This window comes from Mauremys reevesii, linkage group 1 (assembly GCF_016161935.1).
Source record: "Mauremys reevesii isolate NIE-2019 linkage group 1, ASM1616193v1, whole genome shotgun sequence".
In the NCBI taxonomy this organism is placed as follows: Eukaryota; Metazoa; Chordata; order Testudines; family Geoemydidae; genus Mauremys; species Mauremys reevesii.
Window position 1 is genome coordinate 158,968,652 of NC_052623.1, and position 26,954 is coordinate 158,995,605.

Sequence of the window (26,954 nt, forward strand, 5' to 3'; positions counted from 1 at the left end):
AAGAAAATACAGAATCCTCCTGCATTAATAAATTAAACACGTCGAACCATTTCCACCATCCCCATCATTCAGCAGCTTCACATTTTTCTATTATGATAGAGGCTAATGAAAAGAAAAACTAACAATAACAAAACCAGAACATTCACTATCCCAGCATCAGTTAAATCAGTTAGCTGGCAATTAATTTAGACATCAGAGTTGCTGAGTAAGGATTGGTGATGTCGATTTTAGATGCATCTATTTGCAGCCTTAGTGTCCCAGCATATGCTTTATCCTCATGCACAATCCTTAGTTTTTACTTATAGCAGGGATGTATCTGCCCTTTCTACTGAAAGTTTTGATCTTTATCTTGTTTCTAGTTCTGTGAAGAAAGGGCATTCAGTATCCAGTATCACTACTTACTAAGGCAAGACTTATGCTAAAACCTTTCATCAAAAAAACTCACTTAGCAATAACTTAATTCAATTAGAAAAAGGGTATCGTTGTGTACGCAAATGCAACAAAGTTTCTTTTCATCAGCTAAGACCCTCGTACTGTTATCTTTAAAAAAAATTATGTGCCTCCAAAAGCAAAAATCTCCCAATATATTTATTTATGTGGAATAATCATAATACCAGACTAACAGCAAAGTTCATTTGGTTGTCAGTATTTTATAAACTATATATATCGAACTTTTTTTAAAAGACCTTTTTTGTGGAGTTTTGAAAATCAATTATCCAATTTTATAACAGGCTTGTAACAGATAGATACATACATGAGCTATACAAACACAACACTGGATATATAATTCTGTGTTATATCTATGCATGCAGACAGTAGTGTGCACCCAGCTATAGCACTGTGTGCATATAAAGCAAGATATGATAGACCGAAGCCTGTGCACAGCACATGTGATACAGTACAGGATAATTATAATACAGACATTTCTTTTAAAAGCTGCTTTTTTGGTTTTTCAGTCCGTAAATGAAATTGACAACAGGCAGGGCCGCGCAGAGGATTCCGGGGGCCCGGGGTCTTCGGCGGCGGGGGGCCCTTCCGTTCCGGGACCCGCCGGCGAAGTGCCCCGAAGACCCGCGGCGGGGCCCCCACTGCCGCCAAATTACCGCCGAAGCGGGACCCGCCGCCAAAGCGCAGCCCAGTCTTCAGCGGTAATTTGGCGGAGGGGGGCCCCCGCCGCGGGTCTTCGGGGCCCTTCGGCGGCGGGTCCCAGAAGGGAAGGGTCCCCCCGCCGCCGAATTACCGCCGAAGACCGGGCTTAACTTCGGCGGCGGGTCCCGCTCCGTCTTCGGCGGTAATTTGCCAGCGGGGGGGTCCTTCCGCCCCAGAGCGGAAGGACCCCCCACAGGCGAAGACCCGGAGCGAAGAAGCTCCTGCGCCCGGCCCCGCAAGAGTTTTCCGGGGCCCCCGGAGCGAGTGAGGGACCCCGCTCCGGGGGCCCCGAAAAACTCTGGTGGGAGCCCATGTGGGGCTCGGGGCCTTGGGCAAATTGCCCCTCTTGCCCCCCCCCCCCCCGGGCGGCCCTGACAACAGGTTGGAAAACTAAAGAACCTTGCTGCTCTTCTGGCATGAACTTAACTCTAAAACGGGGCTTGACGCAGCCAGCATTGCAAAACAAACACACACACCCCTTAGGTGCTGGAGAGTTCATATAACCTCTACGATCTCTCAGGGCTGGAATTTCCTTGGCGGATTATTATTAAAAAAAAGCTTCCCCCCCTCTGCCCAAAACCTCTCCCTGGAGCGTCCACCAGAGACCCCTGCAAGAGAGACGCTCACCACGCCCCCTGTGCGGCGAGCCCCGCCCAGCACACCGCCCGGTAGCGCGGGACAAGCTTGCCCTTCGCCGGCGCAGGCGGCACACCCACGTGCGATTACTGCTGCCGGGCGGTCCTGCGTATGGTCCATATAGACGCAGCATGGCCCAAGGGGAGCCGGTGCTGGTCCTGTCGGACACAGACAGCGCAGAGGACCTGGAGGAGGTGGAGCCCAGCTTCTCTGGAATAAGTGAGCAATGGAAATGACTGGAGCCAGCCTGGGGCTGCAATGCCTTTGTAACCGGAGGGGTTGTCAATGACACGGTCCAGGCGATGGTAGGGGCTGGAAGCAGCGGGGGCTGCCCAGTCCCTGAATGCCTGATGCTCTCATGACTTCTGGGAGACGGACTTCTGGAGAGTTTAACGATGAACTTTAAACTTTCTCCCCTCTTGGGAAAATTGGAAGGGACGCTCAGTACCAGCCTGTGGGCATAGGAGAGCATGTGTCTGATTCAAAGTTAGTTCAGCCCTGGGGAACGTGAGTTGCTGCCATGGGTTACAACAGACACTTCATAGGAGGGAGAGTTGGGCCACTCTGCACATTGGAATAATAAATGATCTTCTCTCCCCCCCCCCCCCTTCAGACTTCAGCTAACTGTGCATGGATCAGCTATATAAATACATGTCTTCTCAGCTGTTTGAAGAATCCAGTGAATGTGGGTGGGCTAGACTGGTGTTTCCAAAAGTATGGAAATAGAAATCGCAAAAGTTCAGTGGTGTAACCCGGCTATAATGGTGTTTCTTGCTTAGAAAATCTCAGTACTGCTAAAAGCGGAGTTACTGTCCAAGAAACTGATGGTTGCTTGATTTTTTTTTCCTCAAGCAATAGAGCTGCAAGACACAGAAAGCACCTCTTCTGATGTGATATCTGTTGACTCTCTTGAAGAAATAATGCCTGCTACACCCTCAAGCCCCAACAGAGGTATCAGTGTTTTCAGAAGGAATTCACAATATGTTGACACTTTTGCTCTAGACTTTCTTTAAAACGTTGCAGCAGCTTGACCTGCGGAGTGCCACTAAAGCAGCATACAATTTTACACTTGTGTGCACATGAGTCAGTGACGTTATTTGATCTACAAAAAGGAAACACTAGAGCAAAACTATAGGACTGATCCTCAACGCCAGCTGTATGCAGAACTCACATGGACTCGAATGGGAGTTCTTCATGGGGAGGGCTTGAAGGATTGGCTCATAAATTTCTCAGGGAACTCTTTTGTTTGTCTAGCAGAAAATACAGGGTGTGCCAACTCTTCAGGATTGTTGTTCTTCAAGTTTTTGAAGAAATAAACAATTAGTTTTACATTTTGTTTTTCCCCAGATCTTATTGCACATGAAGTAAATGAAAACCAAAGGAGTATTGAAGGTGAGTAATCAAATTAAATTACCTAAAACCAATAGGCCATTTAGCCATGTGGCTAAATTTCCATGTCACACTGCATATTAACCAATATGACAAAAAAAAATCAAGTGTCCAACTTAAAAGCAATATCCAAAAATATGGGGTAATCAAACATAAACAAAAATATATTAAGAAGAATTTGTCATACAATGGCTGCCCTAAAGGATTGAGATTACAACCATTCTCACTTCTGGTTCACTAATTTAAATCTGCCCCACGTTGGTAGTTCCTGAAAGACATTAACATTTGGTGGTTTGCTGGCCTATAGGAAATGATTTGGTGGACTTACACCAGCATCTAATGGACTCATCACAAGAACTATCAGCAAAATTGACATGAACTGGCAGTTTTGAAAAAGAAAATGAAAGCTGAACGGGTACAGAGACTGCACTGCCTTGTTGCTGCTAGTGGTGGCCCTTCAAGGATCATTTGTGGGTGTGTTAGGCCAGCCCTTAGATAGAACAGAGGCTGGCATGATGCTGAATAGATTGGAAGCAAGACGAAATTGTCTGGCTAAAAGAGATGCACATGTTTGTCTTTAGATCAGAGAGCCTCATTGAAAATCTAGCCCTTAAGAACAAATCCTGTGATTTGGAAGTGCTGGCAGGTCTCTAGCAGGCAACCTTGAAAGAAATGGCTCACAGGCAATGTCCACAGGAGTGGTGTGAAAATTATCTCAGCTGGAAGTGGATACTTGCATTGACAGCGTTTTAAATAGTCTGTATTAAAAACACAATGTCCCTTTGGCTTTATTAGTAACATTGATCCTTTTCCTATCGTTTCTGCTGTGCAGATGAGGACCATAGTCCTAAAACTCTTCTTTTGAACGCATTAAAGAATATTTTTGTCACTGTTTTTCATTTCTAACTGGTGTGCTGAACATGTAATAATAAGAGTTACTAATCTGGGAACGCCTAGCCTCTCAGGTTTCAGAGCAATGGCTAGAGAATTCTGCATCTTGTCCAGAAGAAATAAGCGAGAGAGGCTGAGATTAAACAATACTAGATTTTGAGAGAGGACATTCTTTGTGTTTTATAGAAATCTGCATCTGCTGTGGCAGTTTCCAGATTCATACCCAGCATCCCTTGTTTCACGGAGGAATTTGTACTCCATGTACGGTTAGTAGTTCATATGGCTCAATAAGGCAGCTCCCCGCCTATTATCTCAGCTGGAAGTGGATCCCCTGAAGTCAATGAGACATTTCAGAAACATCAACTATTTAGTTTATCCAAGAGATGGTCAGAGGTGACTTGATCATAGTCTGTAAGTACCTACATGGCAAAAGATTTCTGATTGTAGATGATTCTTTAATCTAGCAGAAAAAGGGATAATGACATCCAATGGTTCAGAGGTGCTGGAACAATTTGTATAGTGGGGGTGCTGAGAGACATTGAACCAAACTGTAAACCCTGTATATGACGGAAACCACTTCAAGCCAGGGGGCGCTGCAGTACCACCACATGCCTCAACACCCCTAGTTCCAGCACCCATGCAATGATTGGAAGCTGAAGCTAGACAAATTCAAACTAGAAATACGGTGGACATTTTGAACAGTGAAGGTAATTAACCATTGGAACAACTTACCTAAGGATGTGGTGGGTTCTCCATCATGTGAAGGCTTTAAATCTAGATGGCACAACTTTTAAAAAGATATTCTGTAGCTCACACAGAAGCTATGGGCTTGATGCAGAAATGATTGGGTGAGGTTCTAAATCCTAGGGGATCAGAATGGTCCCATTCTGGCCTAAATATATAAGGAAGTATCACTAACCAGCAACACACATGCCTCAACTCAGTGTCCTTTAATTTGGCTCCCATTAGAGTTTACACGCACCAATAATAATAATAATACTTTATAAAAATTAGAATTGATATAGTATTGTGTTGCCCATTGGGCCATTGGGTGACCTTAGGAAAGTCACTTCCCTTTCTGTGCCTCAGTTTCCCCATCTGTAAAATGAGGATAATGATACTTGCCTCCCTTTGAGATCTACTGATGAGGCACACCATGTAAGACTTACATATTATAATTATATGGCTAAAGTTATATAATATATCAGGTTGCTTTTATGTTTCATCCTATTCTTCATCACCTTTGTCAGTATTTAGTCTACATTCACTTGTACATTCAGCTTCCTGGGGCAGGAAACCTATGATCTGTTTGCAAAGCGCCATGCACGTTAATGGTGCTACATAAAAAAATTAACACAAGCTCAGGAAGCTCACGTGCAAAGCAAACACAGTTCAGGATGACTGTTACATTTTAATCAAATAAACCTATTTTTGCAACTAACTATAGTTTGCTGTTTTATAAGGAGAACTTTCTGGAAACATTTTTCCTGTATGATGAAGATGGATTTCCATCTTTTTGTATGATCTGCTGCTCAGGGAAGACTCTGCTAATGTGCGATGATCCAGCTTGTAATAGGTAAAGACTACGGGTAGGCCTGAGGGTCTGGTTAGGCTGCAATGGCTGCATGTGATTGCAGCTCAAGCGGACATACTGCAGCTAGCTTTAATCTAGCTAACTTGGGCACCAGAACGGTGCAGCTGCACATGTCAGCGTAGGCAGTAAAAACTGGCCCCGAACCCTGGGTAATTACTTGTGGGACTGGCCCATGCTGAAGTTCGTGCAGTCACAGCTTCGCTGCTCTGGGGCCTCCGCTAGCTAAATTAAAGCTAGCTCAGTATGGCCACACCCAGTGACTGCAGCATAGACCTACCCTAAGCCACAAGGATCAAATCCAGTTCTAAACTTCGGCAAAGTTTGAAGGGGCAGGTTTGCATGCAGGGGTCTGGTTCAGTTCATTGAGGTTGGAGCTAGCTACAAAGTTCTGATAAGCTTGGGGTGCTGGGATGTCAGATTTTTAGATCAGGACCTGCACTGTGCTCACCTCCTCTCATTGTTTTACCTTATATTGTTTGGGTTGTGCAGGTTTTGACATGCCCAGCACTCACATACACATTTAAATCACCTGTAGTTCCCCAAGTAATTCAACACAAATTATCCACAGGATAGCAGCAGGGTAGGGATTAAAGAAAAACTCATCACTTAAAACCCTCAGTTATAAATGTGAATAAAGAAATGGAGTTCTACAAACAAACATGTCAAGGAAACAAGATTATTCAAGACACTTTGTCATAATATTTGTCTGCCCATGTCAAGTAAGAAAACACCTTATTTCAACATGGCTAACTGGGGAAGGGAGGGAGAAGAGTGGCACCTTGCAAATCACCAGCTATACCCGCGGGTGAATCCTGCCCACAGTGGGTACCACTACACTGGAAAAAGGGAAAAAAGCGAGTCACAGAACCCAGGTCTACAGACTCAGGCTCACGCTACGGCACTAAAAATAGCAACATAGACTTTCTTGCTCAGGCTGGAGTTTGGGCTCTGAGACTCAGCAAAGGGGGGGGGGGCTGTTTTTAGCACCATAGCGCAAGCCTGAGTCTGTAGACCAGAGCTCTGAGACTTGCTGCCGCGGGGTTTTTTTTGCACTCTAGGCGCACCCGGTGAAGTCAGTGGCAAAACTCCCACTGACTTCCCTTGGGCTAAGATTTCACCCTATAACATTTTTTGCCAAGCTCATCAGCACCCAAAGTTAAGGTTACCCTTTGGCATGTCCATCGCCACCCGAAGATGGAGGTTGTACTTCTACGAGTGATGATTCAGCAGGGTGAAGAACAGCTCAGTGCTCTGTGCACAGCTAGCAGGGGAAATAGCCAAATACTTGCCCTTCTCACTAACTGACAGCTGCCCCATTTTGAGGTTACTTTAATCTTCAAGGTTGTCCTGGCTTGGATGTCCCCTTTTTCCTCACCCTGCAAAAACACCCCTTATCTCATTCCTAAAGCTTATTCCCTAGTTGTTGTGCCCCACATAATCAGGAGCTTCCTTGTAATGCATTCAGGCCCCAACTAATCCCCATATTAGTCAGGGTGGCGGGAGTGGGGGGATTGTCTTTCCACTGGGTTCAATGGGAGCTTGATTCGCTCTTTAGACTTGGTATAAAAATAAAGAGCATGTGGGTTTTTACTGGACATATCTAGCATGGCTGGTCATTTGATTGAAAACAAACTACGGTGAATTCCCAGTGCTTCCAGTCTTACCGTACCCTGAGTTTTGCATAAAAACTGGGATTGTTCCTTTGAATCTACCTCAATTTTGACTGTTTTAAAGGTGTGGGGCCAGGAACACAGAAGGGGATCATTCATGGACATTACACTGCTAAAGTTCTTTATCATATAGCTGACAATGTACCAGCATCTTCAGTGAAACATTCCTGAGGAAAAAGATAATTATCTTGAATATGATTTTAAACATCAGAAAAGAACCAAACCAGTTAAACAGAGCCTCTGGCTAGCATAGGATGTGTGGAAAGACCTGTTTAAACACTGAATTGACTTATTATTTAATTTGTGTAGATGCTATTGCCTGGAGTGTCTGGATGTCCTTGTAAGTCCTGGTACTGCAGAGAAAGCTAAAGCAATGAATACATGGCTGTGTTTCATGTGCCTCCCCTGGAGTTCAAATGGTTTGCTGAAGAGGAAGAAGAGATGGCGTGTGAAACTGAAGTGCTTCTACGATCAGGAATCGGTAAGGAGCATCTCCATTAACTTTTAATATAAAATTAAAGGGATGGAGGAGTCAAGGCTGACACAGACCCAATCATTGACCTATCTTTCTTCCTGTATCTCTTAATAATGAGCTCCAACATGTGCATATGTTTTCAGAACAAATGCTTGAATCCTCTTTCTTATAAAAAAGTAAATCAATACCCAGCAGCCCTGCATTTTAAATTAACATTGGACTCTGATTCTGCAAATATGTACATGTGTGTGACTTTATATACATCAGCAAAATTACACAGATTGCTACATGTTTGCAGGATCTGGGCCTTAGTGTGTATGTGGGACTGAAGAAGAAACACTTTCGTAAGGAAGCAGCTTCCAAAAAGGTTATGGAGAAAAATTACGTAAAATACCTTGACAATCCTTTTTTTTTTAAGGTTTTAAAAGTTAGAGAAGAAAAAATAAGATATGTTCATTGTGATCCTCCTTCTTGATCATTAAATGTACGTGGCTTTTTTTTTTCAGGACACAGGTGCTATCAAAATAGGCCAAAAGAATGATCATTTTAGTTCAGATAAAACCATTAAAGATCAATTAGATTTCTGATATAGAATTCATGCAAAGTATTCAGAGCTAGGTTCATGTATGATAGCTGGACTCTTTTTCTTTGTACTACTAAGACAAATAAAATATATTAACTGCATCAGGCTCCTGTCATAACCAAAATACAAATTAGAATTTAACAGCTTTGGATTTTTTTAAGTGTATCATTTATTCTTCCGTGCCAGTTGTGAGTGGTGGCTGGAATTCTCTTCTTGCAGCCAGTTGTAGACACAAAAAACTGACCTTAGATATCTATCACCTCTGCAAGAGGAAACAGTCAGCATACCCATCAGATATGTTCTGCCTCCAGCAGGTGGAAGCAGAGCCCCATCAGCTGTACTGTTAGAAGGAATGCGAGGCTGTCATTTGCAAAAATAAAAATATTTGGGGACAAATACTGATGAAAATCTGAAATCTTCCTACCATAGGTTTTAATAAGGTGTCGATCACCATGTTATCTAATTACTACCTTAAATACCGAAAGAACTGAGTTCTGCAGCAGTCAGCAATCATCACAGACATCGTAGATCAGAGGTTCTCAAACAGTGGTCCGTGAGCTCCATTCAGGTTGTCCGCAGATAGTTCCCTCTAAGGTGCGTGCCTCGGTGGCTGCACACAAGAAAATAAAGGGCCACCCACCTAATTAATGGAGCCATGCAGGCGTGGCTCTACTAATTAGGTGGCTGGACCCTGGAGAAGACACACATGTAAGGTGAGGTGGTGGCCCTGGGGGGAATATGGGGTAGGTGGGAGGGGACAGTGGGTTGAGAAGAGGGGGTGGGGAAAATTTGGGATGTGCAGGGTTGTGGCGGCAACAGAAAGGCAACTTTCCCCAGCTGAGAGCTATGGCTGCCAGGGAGAGACCCCCCTCCTTCCCAGCCCCAGCTCAGGGGCTGCTGCAGCAGGGGAGAGAGGGCACATCCATTGCGTTAGAAAGGTAAGGCTACTGATATTAAAATATGAGTTGTGTGCTTTTATTGTAGAACAAAAAATGTTTATTATTAAGGGTTTTTTTATATTGTGCTTTTATCCAAAGCACTTCACAATAGTTAGCTACCAGTACAAACAGCATTTGGAAAAACCATTGAGTGGTCCACCGAGACCCTCAGCAATTTTCAAGTGGTCTGCAGAAAAAAAAGTTTGAGAACCACTGTCTTAGACTATACTCATATTTTTCTACACTGCACATCAATTTAGGGTTTGATAAGAAATGTGTACTGGGTGTATTGGGTGCTGCCCCTTTAAATTTTACCTGCCACAAGGCAAATTATCACAACATACTTCAGATCGAATCCTGTTTTAAATTCTCCAGCAAATGATTCAGTACCAGACAATTTGGATGGTGTTAGAAAATGAAGTGCAACCCATTTTATGTAACAGAATAATTACACTATACTGTGAAGGGATACTTATTTGCAATGTATAAATCACTACTTCCTAATGTGCTAATCAGAATCCAGGAGTCTCCAAGGTTCTGAAATGCTTTTAATTGCAATTAGTTACCTTATGCCCTTCTGTGGACTTTGAGATCCTGACTGGATATTGAAGAGAGGAGTGTTTGCTGGCAATGCTGGGTGGGTCATTTCATTAAAAAAAGAGACTGTGTCACAATTCAGGGCAATTGCATCTGTATTCCCCCTCTGTGGCCCACCAACGGTTCCCACTCTAGGTTGCGGGCTCCTCAAATGTCAACTTTCTTAGGCAAAGATCCTCATCTCTCTCCCTCCTGACTGGGGGTTTTCCAGGCTGCACAGTACCCTGCCTACACTGTGATAGTCCCAATAAGCCAGACTCCCTAAACAGGCCGGCGTCTGTGCTTTATTATTATTAATGGACAGCTTTGAGTATTCACACAAATGAATGGGTTGTGCAAACAAGGGTCTTTTTTATTTATGACAGAACCATCTTGAGATTTATCAGCCTTTATCCCCATGGGAACGAAAGCCAATCAATGTTCTCACCCTTTTTGATAATATTACCACAGGTAAGTGTACATAGATGGCTTAGGATTGCAAACAAATATATTAAAAATCTATTAATATATCAGGCCAAGTTCAACCCTGATGTGACTCCATTGTCCAGTGGGACAAATGAGGCCCACACTTGGGATAAATTTTACCCATCATGATTCATTATGACCCACACAAAGGTATCATCATCCTATTTGACAGAGCTGGTCAAAATTTGTTTAATGCAGAGCTCTTTTGTAAAAAAAAAAAAAGGCTTTTTAAAAAAAAATTACCATTGAGCAAAAGAAACCATTAATGTTTTGCTAAAAAAATTTTTTATCCAAAACATTATAAAAAATCTTATTTCAATAACCATTTTGATCACTTTGTTTACCAAATACTTTTCATAAGCAAAAGTCTTTACCAATAGTTGATAAATATTTGTATATGAAAATGTCATGAAAACTTTTAGGAAAAAAGTCCATTTTGACACCTGTAAAGCAGAAAAAAAGTTGAAATGTTCGCATTTGTCATTAAAAGAAATAGTGTCATTTTCAGAACAATCTAATACCCGTGTTGTGTATCTAAAATGCTGCTATTTGCAGCCCATGTTGGGACATTCAGTGCAGCATTACATAGCATGATTTCATGTTTACAATCCTGATTTTGAGATGTCTCCAACTTTGTCAGTTTATGAAGCTGTAAATATCCAACACTGTTCTAGACTCAAAGGGCTGCCTGATTACATGTCAGTTACTGCACTGCTCTCGGGACCCTGACTTAGCAAGGTACTTAAGTATGTGCTAAACTTGAAACACTGGTCCCACCAGTCACATGCTTAAAGCTAGGGATGTGCTGAAGTTAGGTGCTGAATGAGGGAACTAGTTCTTACTACTAACACTGTTTGTATTTCTAATGTCCGTTCTTCAGAGATGAAAAACCTTGGATTTTTGGGCAGCAGCTTGGGGGATGGCAGGCTGATATACTTAGATGATGTCACCAATGTTCTGAGGACAGATGTAAGTACAACGTAGAAAATGTCACTGAATTAACTGTGCACAGCTCTGAATTTGCCGTGACAATTCTAAGGGAATGCTGCCACCCCGGGGGCAGCCACGCAAGACCAAAACTGAAGCAGAATCTTCATCATTCCAGGGGAGGGAGGCAGGCAGGTCAAAGTGATGCTGAGCCGGGGATCCCTCTCTTCTCAAGTGGGACTGTGCTGAACAACAGTTCTCATTAAACCAGTGCTTCTACAGGAGGGGGCTCACAGTGGGGCAGGAGAGAAGCTGAGATGTGGACAGTGTGTCTACAAACAAAGAGGATCCAGCTGCCAAAAGCTGAGTCTCGAAGGGAGCACATAATGGTCGTTAGGCACTACCACAGGCCTCAGGAGCAATGGCAGAGCTGCTCTGGATCCAGGTTGGGGAGTGTGAGTGGAGGATTCTTAGATTACAGACTCTTTTCTTAGGGTCTGTCCACTGAAGACAATAGGTGTTTTTACATTGACTTCAATGGGCACTGGATCAGGCCCTTAACTGTAAGCTCCTTCACGTGGGTATCATATCTTCGTATGTACTTGTATGTACAGCACCTAGCACACTGGGGTCTGGCCTGGGCCTGATTGGTTCCTGTGGGCAGTACCACAATGCAAAGAATAAATAACAATATTTCTATTGCCCCTAATAGAAGCATATGTCTAGGGCCCTACCAAATTCATGGCCATGAAAAATGTATCACAGACCGTGAAATCTGTTCTCCCACTGTGAAATCTGGTCTTTTGTGTGCTTTTACCCTATACTATACAGATTTCACAGGGGAGACCAGCGTTTCTCAAACTGGGGGTCCTGACCCAAAAGGGAGTTTCAGGGGGTCACAAGGTTATTTTAAGGTGGGGGGGTCATGGTATTGCCACTCTTACTTCTGTGCTGCCTTCAGAACAGGGTGGCCAGAGAGTAGGAGCTGTTGGCCAGGCACTCAGCTCTGAAGGCAGCGCCCCACCAGCAGCAGCACATAAGTGAGGGTGGCAATACCATACCATGCCACCCTTACTTCTGCACTGCTGCCTTCAGAGCTGGATGACTGCAGAGTGGCAGCTACTGACTGCGGGCCCAGCTCTGCAGGCAGCAGCGCAGAAGTAAGGGTGGCAATACCATACCATACTCTGCCTTCAGAGCTGGGCTCCCAGCCAGCAGCCGCCACTCTCCGGCAGCCCAGCTCTGAAGGCAGTGCCACCGCTAGCAACAGCGCAGAAGTAAGGGTAGCAGTACTATAACCACCCCTACAATAACCTTGTGACCCCCTCCAACTCCTTTTTGGGTCAGGACCCCTACAATTACAACACTGTAAAATGTCAGATATAAATAGCTGAAATCATTAAATTTGTGGTTTTTAAAATCCTATGACCTTGAAATTGACCAAAATGGACTGCGAATTTAGTAGGGCCCTACATATGTCCCCAGTGGAAAATCTCCTTACTCGGTCGGGGGGGAGGGCGGGGGAGAGAAGTGGAAATTTGGCTCTGTTTGCCAAACTTTGTATAATGTGAAAAAAGCTTGGCAATGGAATAGTCTCCAAGTCTCCAAGTATATACATGGTTTAATCAACTACATGCTACAAGGATTCAGTAAACTGACAGAAAACCTCCCTTGCTCCAAAAATTGAGATATGCCACCTGAGATTGTAGCAGTATTTTCTTTTGCAACAACTGACTTTCCGAATGAAATCTTACAGAAATCGAAGCCACTCTGTAATTAATTCTGTTCAAACCATCCTAATTTGCCCACTGAAAGCTCACTGCCGGTATGCAATTTCAGCAGCACCGGCTCCAGGGACCAGCGAAGGAAGCAGGTGCTTGGGGTGGCCAATGGAAAGGGGCGGCACGTCCGGGTCTTCAGCGGCAATTTGGTGGCGGGTCCCTCAGTCCCTCTCTTCCTCTTTGAGCTGCCGCCGAAGTGCCGCCGAAGTGGAAGAGAGGGAGCGAGGGACCCTCCGCCGAATTACCGCCAAATAAGGAAGCGGAGCGATTAAGCTGCTGCCGATCAGCTTTAGCTTTTTTTTCCGCTTCGCCGCTTGGGGTGGCAAAAAAGCTGGAGCTGGCCCTGAATTTCAGTAATGGATAAATAGCATAACCCAAACCATATTTAATATTTCAAATCCTGACCACCTATTGCACTACCAGCTGCTTTTCTAAACTCCTAGTTCCTTTTTTTTGTTTTAGGGTTTTTTTCCATATTGTGATCTTGTACTGCAAAGTCTGGTGGGCTGCACAACTTGTTCTCCCTTGCCAATCTTTGACAGATTCTGCCAACTCCATGCCCACTTTAAAAGAAGGGTGGAGATTTTTAGGCAGCTGATAACATTCATCCTTTGTATATGCAATTTCCTCACCATTGTGTCCGTTGACATATTGTCTTTGGAATCATGTGCATGTATTTTCTATTAGCTGCATGCACAAGAAATAACTCCACATGCAAGCAACCTGAGTGCAAACTTTCATGTGCACAAATACAGGTTACGTTTTGAAAATTTGGCTTCCATAATCAGGTTTCACAGCATTCCTGACTGATTGGTAATGATAAATTATAATTCTTTTTTCCATCTTTAGTGCAAGGATGAATCCGTGTGGAAAATCTGCTATTGTTATGTAAGAGTGCTGGGTGTGGCCACGGAGACCAAAGGTCAGACTCCATCTTGGAAGTTGGGTTCTGGACTGCAGGCTGCACTCAACACCAAGTTCCAGTTTTCTGTTGTGTTCGAGTTATGTAATGACTAAATGCTAACTTAAGCATTAAATACAAGCTCTCCAGGCCTTAATAAGAGAACAACGCCAAATTCTCTGTGATTGGGAGTGACTCCTTATGATGTCCTCAGAGAGGCCTGCCTTGGGCTATCTAGGTGGGAAAGAACTCTTCAGATGGAGCCACAGCTCACCTCAGGTCCTGTTCTATTCAGGTTCTTATACAACACCCATCACCATAGTGTCTGAGTGCCTGTAGACAAATGCTTACATTTTAATAGCCATCATAATAAGAATATTAATAAATGTTTCTAAAAGAAACAAGAAGTTCTGAAACTTGTACATCTTATTAGGTAAAAGGATGGGGTCCTTTTGATTTCATATTTGGTTCCACTCCTCCGGTTGGAAATTCCTACGAACACCCTCCTGGTAAGAGGTGCAGTGAAGTATAAAATGATACATAAATTAACAGTCTGACAGAGTTAGATCTTTACCTGTACTAGAGCTCCTCGTGGTACTGAGGAGACAGGGGGTGAGGCAAAAGGTGGCTGTAAAACATTTGTCTATTCCCCTGATTCCCAGGAATGCTGAGATCCAGTTTGGCACCCTGTGTAATTTACAGCAATCTCAAGATTGCTCTGAATTACACAGGCTTGTACCAGCCATCAAGCCACTACTATGGCAGTGTGGGATTTCACCAACATTGTGCATTCTGACCTCAGCCCTCCATCCTCTGACACTGCCCTATCCAGCAGGCCTTGGGAGGGGAAGGTTAAAGTGAACTTTGCTGGCTATCTGTCAGCTGGAGATTATAGCCCCTTTGTTCTGCTACAGCAGAAAGGATCATTGTGATCATCTAGTCTGATCTCCGGGGATAACACAGGCCATAGAACTCTCCCGATATTTGAAGTGACAATTGAGAGTTTCATTAAACTGTATTAAATCTGCTGTATCTCATCACCTATGAAAGGAGAGACGTTTCCTTGGAGACTCCCCTCCTGTGACCATACAATCTCAATTGTAGAGGTCACATTCGGTCTGGTCCTTATGCAGGCGTGTAGTGGTAGAGGGTGCAGTGAGGAGCCTCCCCCTCTGTAAGGGCCCATACAGCCCACGCAAGGGCTGGGCAGAAATTCCAGAAAGCACAGGGCTGGGCCATTTCTACCCCCCTAGAGAGCTCCTGGTGCTCCAAACAGAGCAAGGAGCAGCTCTGTCCCTCTACACATTGTCCAGTTGTGGTTACTGGCTTCATAGGAAGGAAATTAGATGATCACAATGGTCTCTTCTGACCTTGAGTCTATCATTATGTAGCACCCCATGAAGGAGGTGCATTAGTGTCCACACTCCCCCTGCACACCATGGAGCTTCAGGAGGCATTCTCCTTTCCTGGGGCTAAATGCCCCGCAGTGCTCCCTCTCAGGCTGGGCAGCTCCGCACTGCCCCTTACTAGGGCCTCCATGCAATGTGCAAGCCTGGCCCTTGGTGACTACAAGGCACATCACTCATTTCCAACTCAAATTTGCCTCTGACCCATGAGGATCCGGGGTCATAAGAACATAAGAACGGCTGTACTGGGTCAGACCAAAGGTCCATCCAGCCCAGTATCCTGTCTACGAACAGTGGCCAATGCCAGGTGTCCCAGAGGGAGTGAACCTAACAGGTAATGATCAAGTGATCTCTCTCCTGCCATCCATCTCCATCCTCTGACAAACAGAGTCTAGGGACACCATTCAGACCAATTCAGACCTAGGAGAAGCAAGTGCTTATTCAAGCCAATGGAGTTGCACCTGGTCTGAAGCGGACCTCTAGTGTTGTTATCTGTCCCTCTGCTTACATGCTGCACATTATGGAGATGAGAAATGGTGACTCCTCAAACTGAAGTTATGGAAAACTTTATCCATGTTAAAAAGTAACCTCTCTGGTCTCATTTCAAATTTCCTCCACTGCTCTTTTTGCTGTAGTGATAGAGAGGCTCTTAGCCTCTCTTTTTGAAAGCTGCACTGTCCCACAGTCAGAGCAGGACAGGATGAGAGCCATGTCTCTGCTATTTGGTCCTTTCATTTTTGATGTCACTCTTCCCTTTCCTTTCTCCTCATCCCTTTCACCCCTAGCTTGGTACTTCTATCAATATCATCGCATCCTACAATACGGGAAACCCCCAGAGAGCAGTCAGAGGCCATTCTTCTGGATGTTTGTAGATAATCTGGTGCTGGAAAAAGAAGACAGAGAGACAGCTTCGCGATTCTTTAAGGTACACATAAAATCCAGTCCCTCCCCAGATTGTTTATTCTTCACATCATGTCTCCTTAGTGTTTAGTGACTGGGTCCTTTTATAGTGATGTTTTTTGTGTCTTTTGGGAATGGTGTTCTCTGCAGTGCCATACAACAGAACCAGAACTGATTCCTGGTTCTTTAACCTCTCACTTCCTGAGCTGTTGGTGTACAACAGGGGCAGCTTGTGGAGGAAGCAGAGTTCCTCTGGTCAAAATGAACCTCACTCCTTTTGATTAAGGAATAGTGAAGACTCACATCATAATGTTTGGATCTGGATCTGAATCTCCCCAAAGTTTGAGGTGGAGGAAGAGAGATGGGGAGGGAATGAAGAGCCTGGGTTCTGATTTAGAGCTGTCTCTAGAGATTAAGCCCACATCATTCAATTTGGATCCAGAGCTGAACTTCCCAAAAGTTTGCAGGAAGTTTTATGTGGAGTTCTCTGTTAAGGACCAGTGCCAATTGACTTCCAAGTGAGTATACACACAGTATTTGTGCATGCCACAAAATTCAGTCATTCTCTCTGGTTTTGCTGCATTATAACTCACATGTGGACCGGGAAATCGCCCGTAAAGCCATTAGTCAGATGTTAATCAAAATGCTTTATACTTGTCAGGATACAACACTTGTCATCCAAGGATCTCAGAGCTTTTACAAACAATAACTGATCCTGACAACAGTCCTTGAAAACTAGTAACAGCTCTAATATCCAGTATTAAGGGGGCATGGATCAGTGTTCATGTCATGCTCCCCGTCAGTACCCGGCCCAGAACGAAGAAGCTAATATCCCAACCAGCGGACCAAATTCGGTGATGACTCCTGGTCACATGCCACCTGAGACACATTGCGCATACGCCAAAAAGAAGCAGCACTGCCACCTGTCCAATACAAGAAGCCTGACCAATGTCTGACGAGAGATGCACCTACTATTACAGTATTATTTACTGACTAGCAATAATGTATTTAGCATAATATGTACCTAATAGTAAGGCATTGTCCCATCCCCAATGACTTTAGGTCTTGATTTGCTGAGTGGATGAACGCCCTGAGTTCCCATTGACTTCAGTGGAAGTTGCAGGTGCTCAGGTCCTCTGCAAAACCAGGAAGCAGAACATACAGTACACCTGTCACACATGGGAAAGTGCAAGTCCAAAGTGGCAGCAATGCCCAATAAAATGATACATCAAAGGGTTCGTGCAATAGGTGTATTTTCTGGAGAGAACTGAAAGATTAATTTTGAAGGACACTACCATTAGCATTAATTGCTAGATCAACATTAAACATCTAGCAGCTTCCAACTGATTTCACACCATACATTTTGAGGAATTAATCCTTTAAAGTATGCATTCTTGAAGATACACAATTCTATCCCTTTTCTCTGTGCTGTAATGACCAATATTTAGATCAGTTGGTTTCCATCTAGAGCAGGGGTAGGCAACCTATGGCACGCATGCCAAAGGCGGCACGTGAGCTGATTTTCAGTGGCACTCACATTGCCCGGGTCCTGGACACTGGTCCAGGGGGCTCTGCATTTTAATTCAATTTTAAATGAAGCTTTGTAAACATTTTAAAAACCTTATTTACTTTACATACAACAATAGTTTAGTTATATATTATAGACTTAGTGAAAGAGACCTTCTAAAAACGTTAAAATGTATTACTGACACACAAAATTGTAAATTAAAGTGAATAAATGAAGACTTGGCACAGCACTTCTGAAAGGTTGCCGACCCCTGATCTAGAGATACTAGTAATGCTCTTCATACAGTAAGCAATTGTTTGTGCAACACTTACCTGTTGAAGTCAATGGGGCTGCTCGTAGAAGTAAGTGCTCACTAAAGCAGGTTAGAAAAAAATGTAAATTTACAAGAAAAAAAAACCCTCTCTTTTATAATTCAAAATGAGTTGATCTGCTTTATAGTGTTAGAAATATGGAAGCAAGTGATGACCTGTTCATAGAAAAATGGGGAACATTTTTTACAAAAGATTTAGCAAAAAAATCCATTTTTTCTTTTTGAATTTTCAAAATTTGAAATTATGTTTAAATTTCAAAATCTAGAAAATTCTGATCAGCTATTATGCTCTCAAACATGAGGGAGGCTTGCCCAATTTACCCCAAAGGAGGGCTACAATCATAAGAGAAAACCAGCTAAGCATGTCATGAATCAGTAGACGCTGTTCTTAAACGTTCTTGGTGACCACCATACAATATAGTATTAACAGTTGGCAGAAGTTGTCTGACTACTAAGACACTTGCATATTTTTCCCTTTTAAAAGACGGAGGCAGTGACTATCCACAGGGAACATGCAGAAACTGTCCAGAATGCTGTGATCTTATGGAGCAACATACCATCTGTTAAGAGGTGATACAACAGTTTACTTTCAGGGTTAATTCTAAGTAATGGCCTGTCTCTGATCCAAAGAAGTTGAAAACTAGTTTAGTCAGCAAAGTGGTTTCTAAAGTTCAGTGTCCTCAGACACTACAATGTTTCTGTGTCCCACAACTACCTCTGGACCTTTTACTCTGTTTCTGTAGTTCTCACACACTCAAGTGATCTCAACTTGACCGGCCAAACTTGCATTCTGAGTTTGGAACCTGCTGGGAGAAGTTAAAATAGGTTCCATTCACACTTAAATAGCCTGATTAGAAGCCATCCTTTAAGACAGGCACTCCTGAAGCCTTACTCAGCCATTTGGGAATGTGAAGGTGGTAAAAGAAGCCTACAGATTCCATCTCTTACCCTCCAGTTCATCCTCTGGTTTCTATTATCCTCCCGGCCGCACCCTTTAAGAACAGTGTACGTTACCATCGGGGTTGAGAACTTGTATGCCATGTTTCAGTCTTGCATTAAGATCCAATCCTGAAATGCACTGAGTACCCATGGAGTACAGGTTTGGGGGTTTAGGGTTTTTCACATCCCAGGTATGAAATTTCTCATCATGGGCTTTATGATGGATACACCAAAGGAACCTCAGTTATATCCATCCATGTGTAAGATGCTGAAAATCAGCTATGCATACACTAGAAAATGCTTACAGGAGGAACACAGATTTCTCACAACCTCTGGACAAGACTTGCCTCACTTTCTGGTTTCCCAGAACATTTGTCTGCTAAATTGGCTTCCAAGAATTTATCATACAATGAATGCATTCCATGATGCAGATACTCACAGGCAGTGTCGTCACAACCGCTGGTTTTGCACACCAAGAAATTTCTATTAGACAATTTTAAACTCTGAACTCTGTGAACTAGACATAATTAAAAAAAAAACCCTTTACTGAAAGACATGATCTTAAGGCTAATTTTTTTGCAATTGAATTATAGGCATATGGCACTAGTTCAATCAGAGAAAGCTCTAGTTATAGTGCCAGTTATTACAACATCTACAAAGAATCCACTGCTGTAGAATATCCTTACACTTTTTACAACGTCTCAAAATACACTTTTTTCACACCATTAAATGGAGTAATCTCCTATTGATCAAGCTATCTACTAGTATGTTTGAAATTTAGAGCTCAATTCTGCAAACTCTTTCATGGATAAGTAGTCCTTACTCACATAAATAATCTCATTGACACTGATGGGACTACTCGAGTGAGTAATATTTGCTGGGTAGTTCCCTTGCTGGGGAAAATGAAAGACTCGGTGACTGCCTCCTTCATAAAGGCCAGGGGTTCTCAAACTGGGGGTCAGGGCCCCTCGGGGGGGTCATGAGGTTATTACAACGGGGGGTCACGAGCTGTCAGCCTACACCCCAAACCCCGCTTTACATCCAGCATTTATAATGGTGTTAAATATATAAAAAGTATTTTTAATTTATAAGGGGGGTGGTCACATTCAGAGGTTTGCTATTTGAAAGGGGTCACCAGTACAAAAGTTTGAGAACCACTGATAGAGAGCAATCTGCAGGTAGTGCCTGACCCTGCAAGGTGCTAATCACGCTGGCCCTGATTCAGCAAAATGCTGGAGCACATGCTCAACATTAAGCAGGGTGGAAGGGTCACTGAAACCACGGGGACTCCTAACATGCTTAAAGTTAAGCATGTACTTGAGTGCTTTACGGGATCAGGGCCAGAGTGCTCAGCACTTAGCAGGACTAAGCCCATACAGAAGAGATATTTTGAAGCACAATTTATGGAAGGAACTTCGTGAGCTCTTACTTTTTGTTTGTTTGTTTGTTTGTTTGTTTGTTTTTGCAGTAAGTATTCTCCCTCAGACTTGGATCTGGATTTAGACCTCCTGGCAAAGGACATCCTCAAAACAAGACTGTTCTCTCAACGACCAGCCACCCTAGTGAGGAAGTTTTTTCTTCCCTTGAGAGAATATTTTAAATGTTTTTCATAAGAAGTTCTTCCCACTCCAGATCAATGATCTGGATTATCCCAGAATACTGAAAAGAAATTCTGTCATGTAAGGCCTGATCCAAAGCCCCTTGAAATCAGTGGAATTCTTTCCGTTGACTTCAATAGTCTTTGTATCAAGCCCATGCTGTGGGATCGGTCTTTCACATTCTATTTCTTGATGTTGTATAACTAGCTCTCTTGTTTTGCCCAAGCATGTTATTTTCTTTCCTCTTACTATTGGAAGGGTTGCCGCACTCTCTTTTATAAATGTTACTCTAGGCTACATTGAGCCAGTATGTACATGCTGTCTTTGATTTGCTAGTTAACAGCTCATTGAGGCCTGGATCATACAAACACTTGGGGATGTGAGTAACTTTACTCATGTGAGTAATCTCATTGAATTCATTGAGATGACTCATTTGCAGAAAGTTACTAATATACCAAATCATTCGGAGGATCAGGATTTAAGGTAGAATTTTATTTAAAGACACCTAATGTTATATACTTTTTACCCTAATACTAGAACTAGCAGGAAATGTTTTAATATCTCTTTTACCTAAATACTATAATAATAATAACGTAAGAGAAAATCTTTTAATATTTTATTTTTGCACACTTTTACCTGAATGCTATCTATTTATAATTAAAAACTGATTTGTGTGTTTAAACTTAAAAGAAGTCTGAACAACATAATGAATGTGAGAGATGAGCAAAACTCCTTAATCTATAACTGTAGCACATTATTTTGTGTCTGAATGGAATGAAGCAAAAAAAAAAAAGATTCATATTGTAAGCATACTTGATAATGCTTTACCTTGTTTTAACAGATGTATATTTAAAATAAACATTGTTTTATTAACATTTCAGTAAAAATGGGATACAAATAAGAATCAGAAAAATCAATCCAGTTCAGGGTTTACAAGAAATACAAAATAAAGCAAATATAACAAAGAGCTCCGAGTACAATACTGTTACATGATGAGTGAACTCAACTCACCTTAGCTTCACTGGGAGTTCAGGGTGCTCAGAATCTCCCAGAAAGCACACATCACCTTGCATTGCAGAATTGGGCTCCAAATGAACAAAAGGAAAACCGAATCTGACCCAGTCAATAGCATGTTAGCTACACTGTCATGTGATCACATGGGAAAAGGTATCCTATCCCACTTACAAAATTAAGCTGGGGACCAAAGACCCTCAGAACAGGAAGATATACCGCCCATCCAACTTACTGAAGTTCATAGGCAGACCTGCTAAGTTGTTACTGATAGAGATAATGGAAGATTCTGAAATTTCAGGTTTAGAAACAAAATGAGCAATATTCTCCATCTAGCCCCTGACCGTGTAAATGGTTACACACATGCTTAGCTTTACAACCATCACTTATCGCAATGAGCAGTAAAGTTAGGCACATGAGTAAGTAAGTGTTTGCAGGAAATTGTGGCCTAATAGCATAATTTTCAGGGAGACTATGAAATCACAAAGAACACTGAATAATGACCTTCTTTGCCACTAAAAGTAAAGGCAAAACTGCTTTAAGGTCAGAAGGGACCATCGTCATCATCTAATCTAGTCTGACCTCCTTCACATTTCAAGCCACAGAACCTCACCCACCCACTCCTGTAATAGACACCCCAGACTCTGGGTTTCTGAACTCCTTAAATCATGGTTCAAAGTCTTTAAGTTAGAGATAATTCTCCATTTACACTAGTTTAAACCTGCAAGTGACCCGTGCCCCATGCTGCAGAAGAAGGCAAAAAAAAACCTCAGAGTCTCTGCAGATCTGACTCCAGTGAAAATTCCTTCCTGCCCCCAAATATGGTAATCTGTTGGACCCTGAGCATGTGGGCAAGACCCACCAGCCAGACCCCTGGGAAAGAATTCTCTGTAGTAACTCAGAGCCCTCCCCATCTAGTGTCCCACCACCAGCCATTGGAGATATTTGCTACTAGCAGCCACAGATGGGCCTTATGCCATTATAGGCAGTCTCATGATACTATCCCCTCCATAAACTTATCAGGCTCAGTCTTGAAGCCAGTTAGGCTTTTTGCTCCCACTGCACCCCTTGGAAGGCTGTTCCAGAACTTCACCCCTCTGATGGTTAGAAACCTTTGCTTAATTTTTAGCCTACATTTGTTGATGGCCAGTTTATATCCATTTGTTCTTGTGTCCACATTGGCGTTTAACTTAAATAATTCCTCTTCCTCCCTGGTATTTATCCCTCTGATGTATTTATGGAGAGTGATCATATCTCCCCCAGCCTTCATTTGGTTTAGCTAAACAAGCCAAGTTGTTTGAGTCTCCTCTAGTAAGGTAAGTTTTCCATTCCTCAGATCACCATAGTAGGTCTTCTCTTCACCTGTTCCAGTCTGAATGAATCAGATGTACATTTTGGAGATTCAGCAGATACTTGTACCTAGTGGTTCTAACACCACTATTTTGTAACTTCTTAATAGCTGACATTGTATTTGCCTAATAATTTCCATTTTGGTATACAAGTCACTGCTACCCTATTGTAATTTATGTGTGTACGTCTGTTGCAGCTGCTTCTGCTTTTCTGGTTGTGTGGGTGGGTAGTCATGGATGATGCACATGAGTAAGTAAAAGGAAAGTGTGTGAGACAGAGAGAGAGTGCGCAAGCATGCAGAGGAAGTGAGTATGGAAGCATGCTCCAGTGAGACCTTCCCGGGTGTGTTTCCAGGAAAATCTTCCATGGTCCCAAAGTTGCAGGGACAGATGTTCGACTGATAAACAATAATAGAGCAAGCGGACAATCTTATTGTGTACTTTCTCAAACTTCTCAGACACCAAACTAGGGTCTGGCTGAGAATTGCATAGCACATGCAGAGAATAAAGCAAGAGAAAAAAGGCTCTTGAATTTGGCACTGCTACAGTGATGTGCTGCCAGTAGGTTTCTGCTGTTTCCTCTCTCTGCTTCTTTGCCAACCCCCTGTGTTCCAGGGGTGTGAGTGTTTGCAGAGAGAAGGACTAGGGAATAGAGTCATTCACTGATGTTATGTACACTTGCTGGGCATATGTACACATTTTCTCCCAATAATATACTGGAAGTAGGGACAGCAGAGCACAGCACCCAACCTGTGAAATTTGCTCTGGAGTATATGCATGTTAATATCTTGTAGGAGACCAGGGGGTGGGGGGAAATTTGTTCCCTTGGGAAATTTGTTTAACAATGTTTGTCATTTGGTGCAATCTGGTGCATTCTAAAGGCAAAAAAATAATTGTTCTCCAGAGTAGTTTTGTTAGCCCTAAAGAGAACTTGCATTCCTGGCAAGGATGATTTAGCAGTACCCAGAGAAGGAAGTCCATTAGAACCATGAAAATAATCCCAACCCTCTCTTTAGTTTGGTGCAGGGGTGGGCAAACTACAGCCGCCCAGCTGCATCCAGCCCACCAGCTGTTTTAAACCAGCCCTTGAGCTCCCACTGGGGAGCGGGGTTTGCAGTTTGCCCCGCTCCAGGGCTCTAGCCGGGGAGCAGGATCAAGGGCCACTCGGCGCGGCTCCTGGAAGCAGCGGCATGTCCCCCCTCTAGCTCCTACACGTAGGGGCCACCAGGGGGCTCTGTTCTGCATGCTGCCTCTGCCCCAAGCACTGCCCCCGCAGCTCCCATTGGCCGGGAACCATGGTCAATGGGAGCTGCAGGGGTGGCACCTGTGGATGGGGCTGCATGCAGCAGAGGGCTTGGCCATGCCTCCGTGTAGGAGGAGACTCTTCTTAACCCTACTTGGTGTAACCCTTATAGAATAAAAGACTTTGGCAAACCGATAGAATACAACTGTAGAGGAGAAATAGAAAAAAGCTATCTTTTATGAGGGTTTACTAATTGGGATCATAACTCTTCCATTCACAACAATGAACAAGTCTATTTACAATAGGAGTAAAAAACTAGGACTGAGTCTCTCAAATAGTAAGGTTGGGATTTTCTCTAGGGAAAATCAAATACTTTAGATGCAGCTTGTGTCTGCTAGGAACTGCAGCAATGAAAGTCCAGGCAAATGTTTTGCCTCTGTGCCTGCTCAGTTTCTGGGTTGACGGCACAGAAACATTTCCTTCCTTTTATTTAGACTTAACCTTAATGAACTGCCACTGAAAAAAATATAGCCCCAGATTAACTAGAACCTACTTATTTAAGGCATGTCTACTCTCATTAATTATTGCCATGATTGCAAAAGTTTAACATTCTATAATGACAAAACACGGAAGCAGGAAATACAGAAGGACATTGGGATCGTTGCAGTCATAACACAAACATACACATGATTTGAGCATGGTGTGAACTTTAAACTTTCTCTCATCTCTTTTTAATGTGTCGGCTCTTATGAGCAAAGAGCAAGGAATTCCATTTATTTGAGTCCATCTAGTCTAAGAGCTGGGATTTTAAAATTGTTGCAGACTTATTTTACCTACCTCCCTTCTCCCCCAACCATTAGGGACATATTGTGAAGCACAAATGTAATTTTTGGAGAAAGGATGATATGTAGTTTGATAGTCACATATGGCTCATTCTTTACGTTTTTATAAAAAATAGTTTTTTTATTGATTGAATTTGTAATAGAAAACAGATTAGTGTGGTACAAGAACCACCAAGAAAGAAAAAAAATACCCAAGTGGCTGTCAAATATATATATCAATATTAAAATAATTTCCAACAGAATTATTTCATGGTGCTGCATATATAGAATAAATATATCACTATATGTATGGTTATCAATATCAGACTCCTTGTTAACAGTAATCTACCCCAGAATAAACTCCTAGGAGTAGAGATTACCATCTTTTTGTTATTGTAGAGACAACCATTTAAATAAAAAACAAGGCATAAACCAAAATAACGAATTCAAGCTTGGGGTGGGGGCAGCATGCGGAGTAGACCCCCCGGGCTGCTCCTATGTGTAGGAACCGGAGGGGAGACATGCCGCTGCTTCCGGGAGCCGTGTGGAGCAGCCCCCAATCCTGCTCCCCTGCTGGAGCGCCGGAGCAGGGCAAGCCCCAGACCCCACACCCCTCTGGGAGCTCGAGGGCCGGATTAAAACGGCTGGTGGGCCAGATGTGGCCCGTACTTTGCCCACCCCTGGTGGGAAACTGAGACCAGACACATTCAAATTAGAAATCAGAAACAATTTTTTAGCACTGAGGATGATTAACCACTGGAATAAACTGCTAAGGGAATTCTCCATGTCTGGATGTCTTCGAATCAAGACTGGATGTCTTTTGGAAGTTATGCTTTTGTCAGACAAACGTTACTGGGCTCAACACAGGGGCAGCTGAGTGCAACTCCTGTGCTATACAGGAGGTCAGAGTACAAGATCTCAGGGTCCCTTCTAGCCTTACACTCTACGAAGGAAAAGGTGGTGGCAGCATACAATGCATTCACAAAGCTCACTCTTGGTTTCTGTTCTCAATGCAGAAAGACTCTTGTGGCCAAAAGAGATTACTCTAGTCTCTAGCAGCTGTGGTTTCGGAAATGCTGAGGAGTACGAAACCCAAGGAACTGAAGGCCAGTCATAAAGTGAAGACGAATGGTCAGAATTTAGCTGCATGGGATATCTTTGGATATTGTCAGACATATTCCTAAAAGAAATATTTTGTTATAAAGTCAGGGTAAAATACTTGTTTTGAGCTGCCAGTTGTATTTGATAATTAACCAGGTATCTGTGTGCATAAAGTACATAGTTAGAATATCAGCTCTTTGGGGCAGCACAGTGTCTCTGTTCTTACACTGCCTAGCACAATGGGGCCCCAATCTCAGTTGGGGCCATGGAGACTCCTATAATTCAAATAGTAATTTTAGAGATAAGGGACCCCCAAGAACAAGGCTACCAGACTAGGCCCTGGGGCCTCTCCCTGGCTCCAGGAATCCTTGGATGAACTACAGATGGTGCAGCAGCGCTACACCACATTCTTCCAGGCTCCCAAGCAGCATAGAGCATGCAGCATATCGGAGCATCCTGGCACCCAGGTGATCCCTTAGAAATCCGGTTTTAACAGCAATCACACTTTTTATAAAATAGCCTGCCTGCACCGCTGGAAAGATCATGGCTTACTTCCTTTAAGAGAAGCAGGACCTCTCCTCAGTACTCATTGAGATTTCCTCTTCCTGATGACATTTTTTATTCATAGGGTCTTCTATAAATATATCTTACCTATAGATTTCACCTTACAAAGAGGAAGATATACCAACTCTCTTCCCAGACATGTATGTTTCTTCTGCTTGAGTTTTTCTTGTCCACCTTTCTTTCTTTCC

At 43.1% G+C, this 26,954-nt stretch overlaps 1 protein-coding gene across 1 annotated transcript; it reads left to right on the forward strand.

Moving 5' to 3' along the window:
• The first annotated feature begins 1,916 nt into the window (after window positions 1-1,916).
• DNMT3L (DNA methyltransferase 3 like) lies at window positions 1,917-18,714 on the forward strand. Its single transcript, XM_039541734.1, has 11 exons — window positions 1,917-2,004; window positions 2,638-2,736; window positions 3,133-3,177; window positions 4,252-4,331; window positions 5,529-5,641; window positions 7,639-7,810; window positions 10,288-10,372; window positions 11,268-11,356; window positions 14,430-14,505; window positions 16,188-16,327; window positions 18,625-18,714. Exons 1-11 carry the CDS (start codon window positions 1,917-1,919, stop codon window positions 18,712-18,714), a joined length of 1,077 nt encoding a protein of 358 aa, XP_039397668.1.
• Window positions 18,715-26,954: the final 8,240 nt, after the last annotated feature.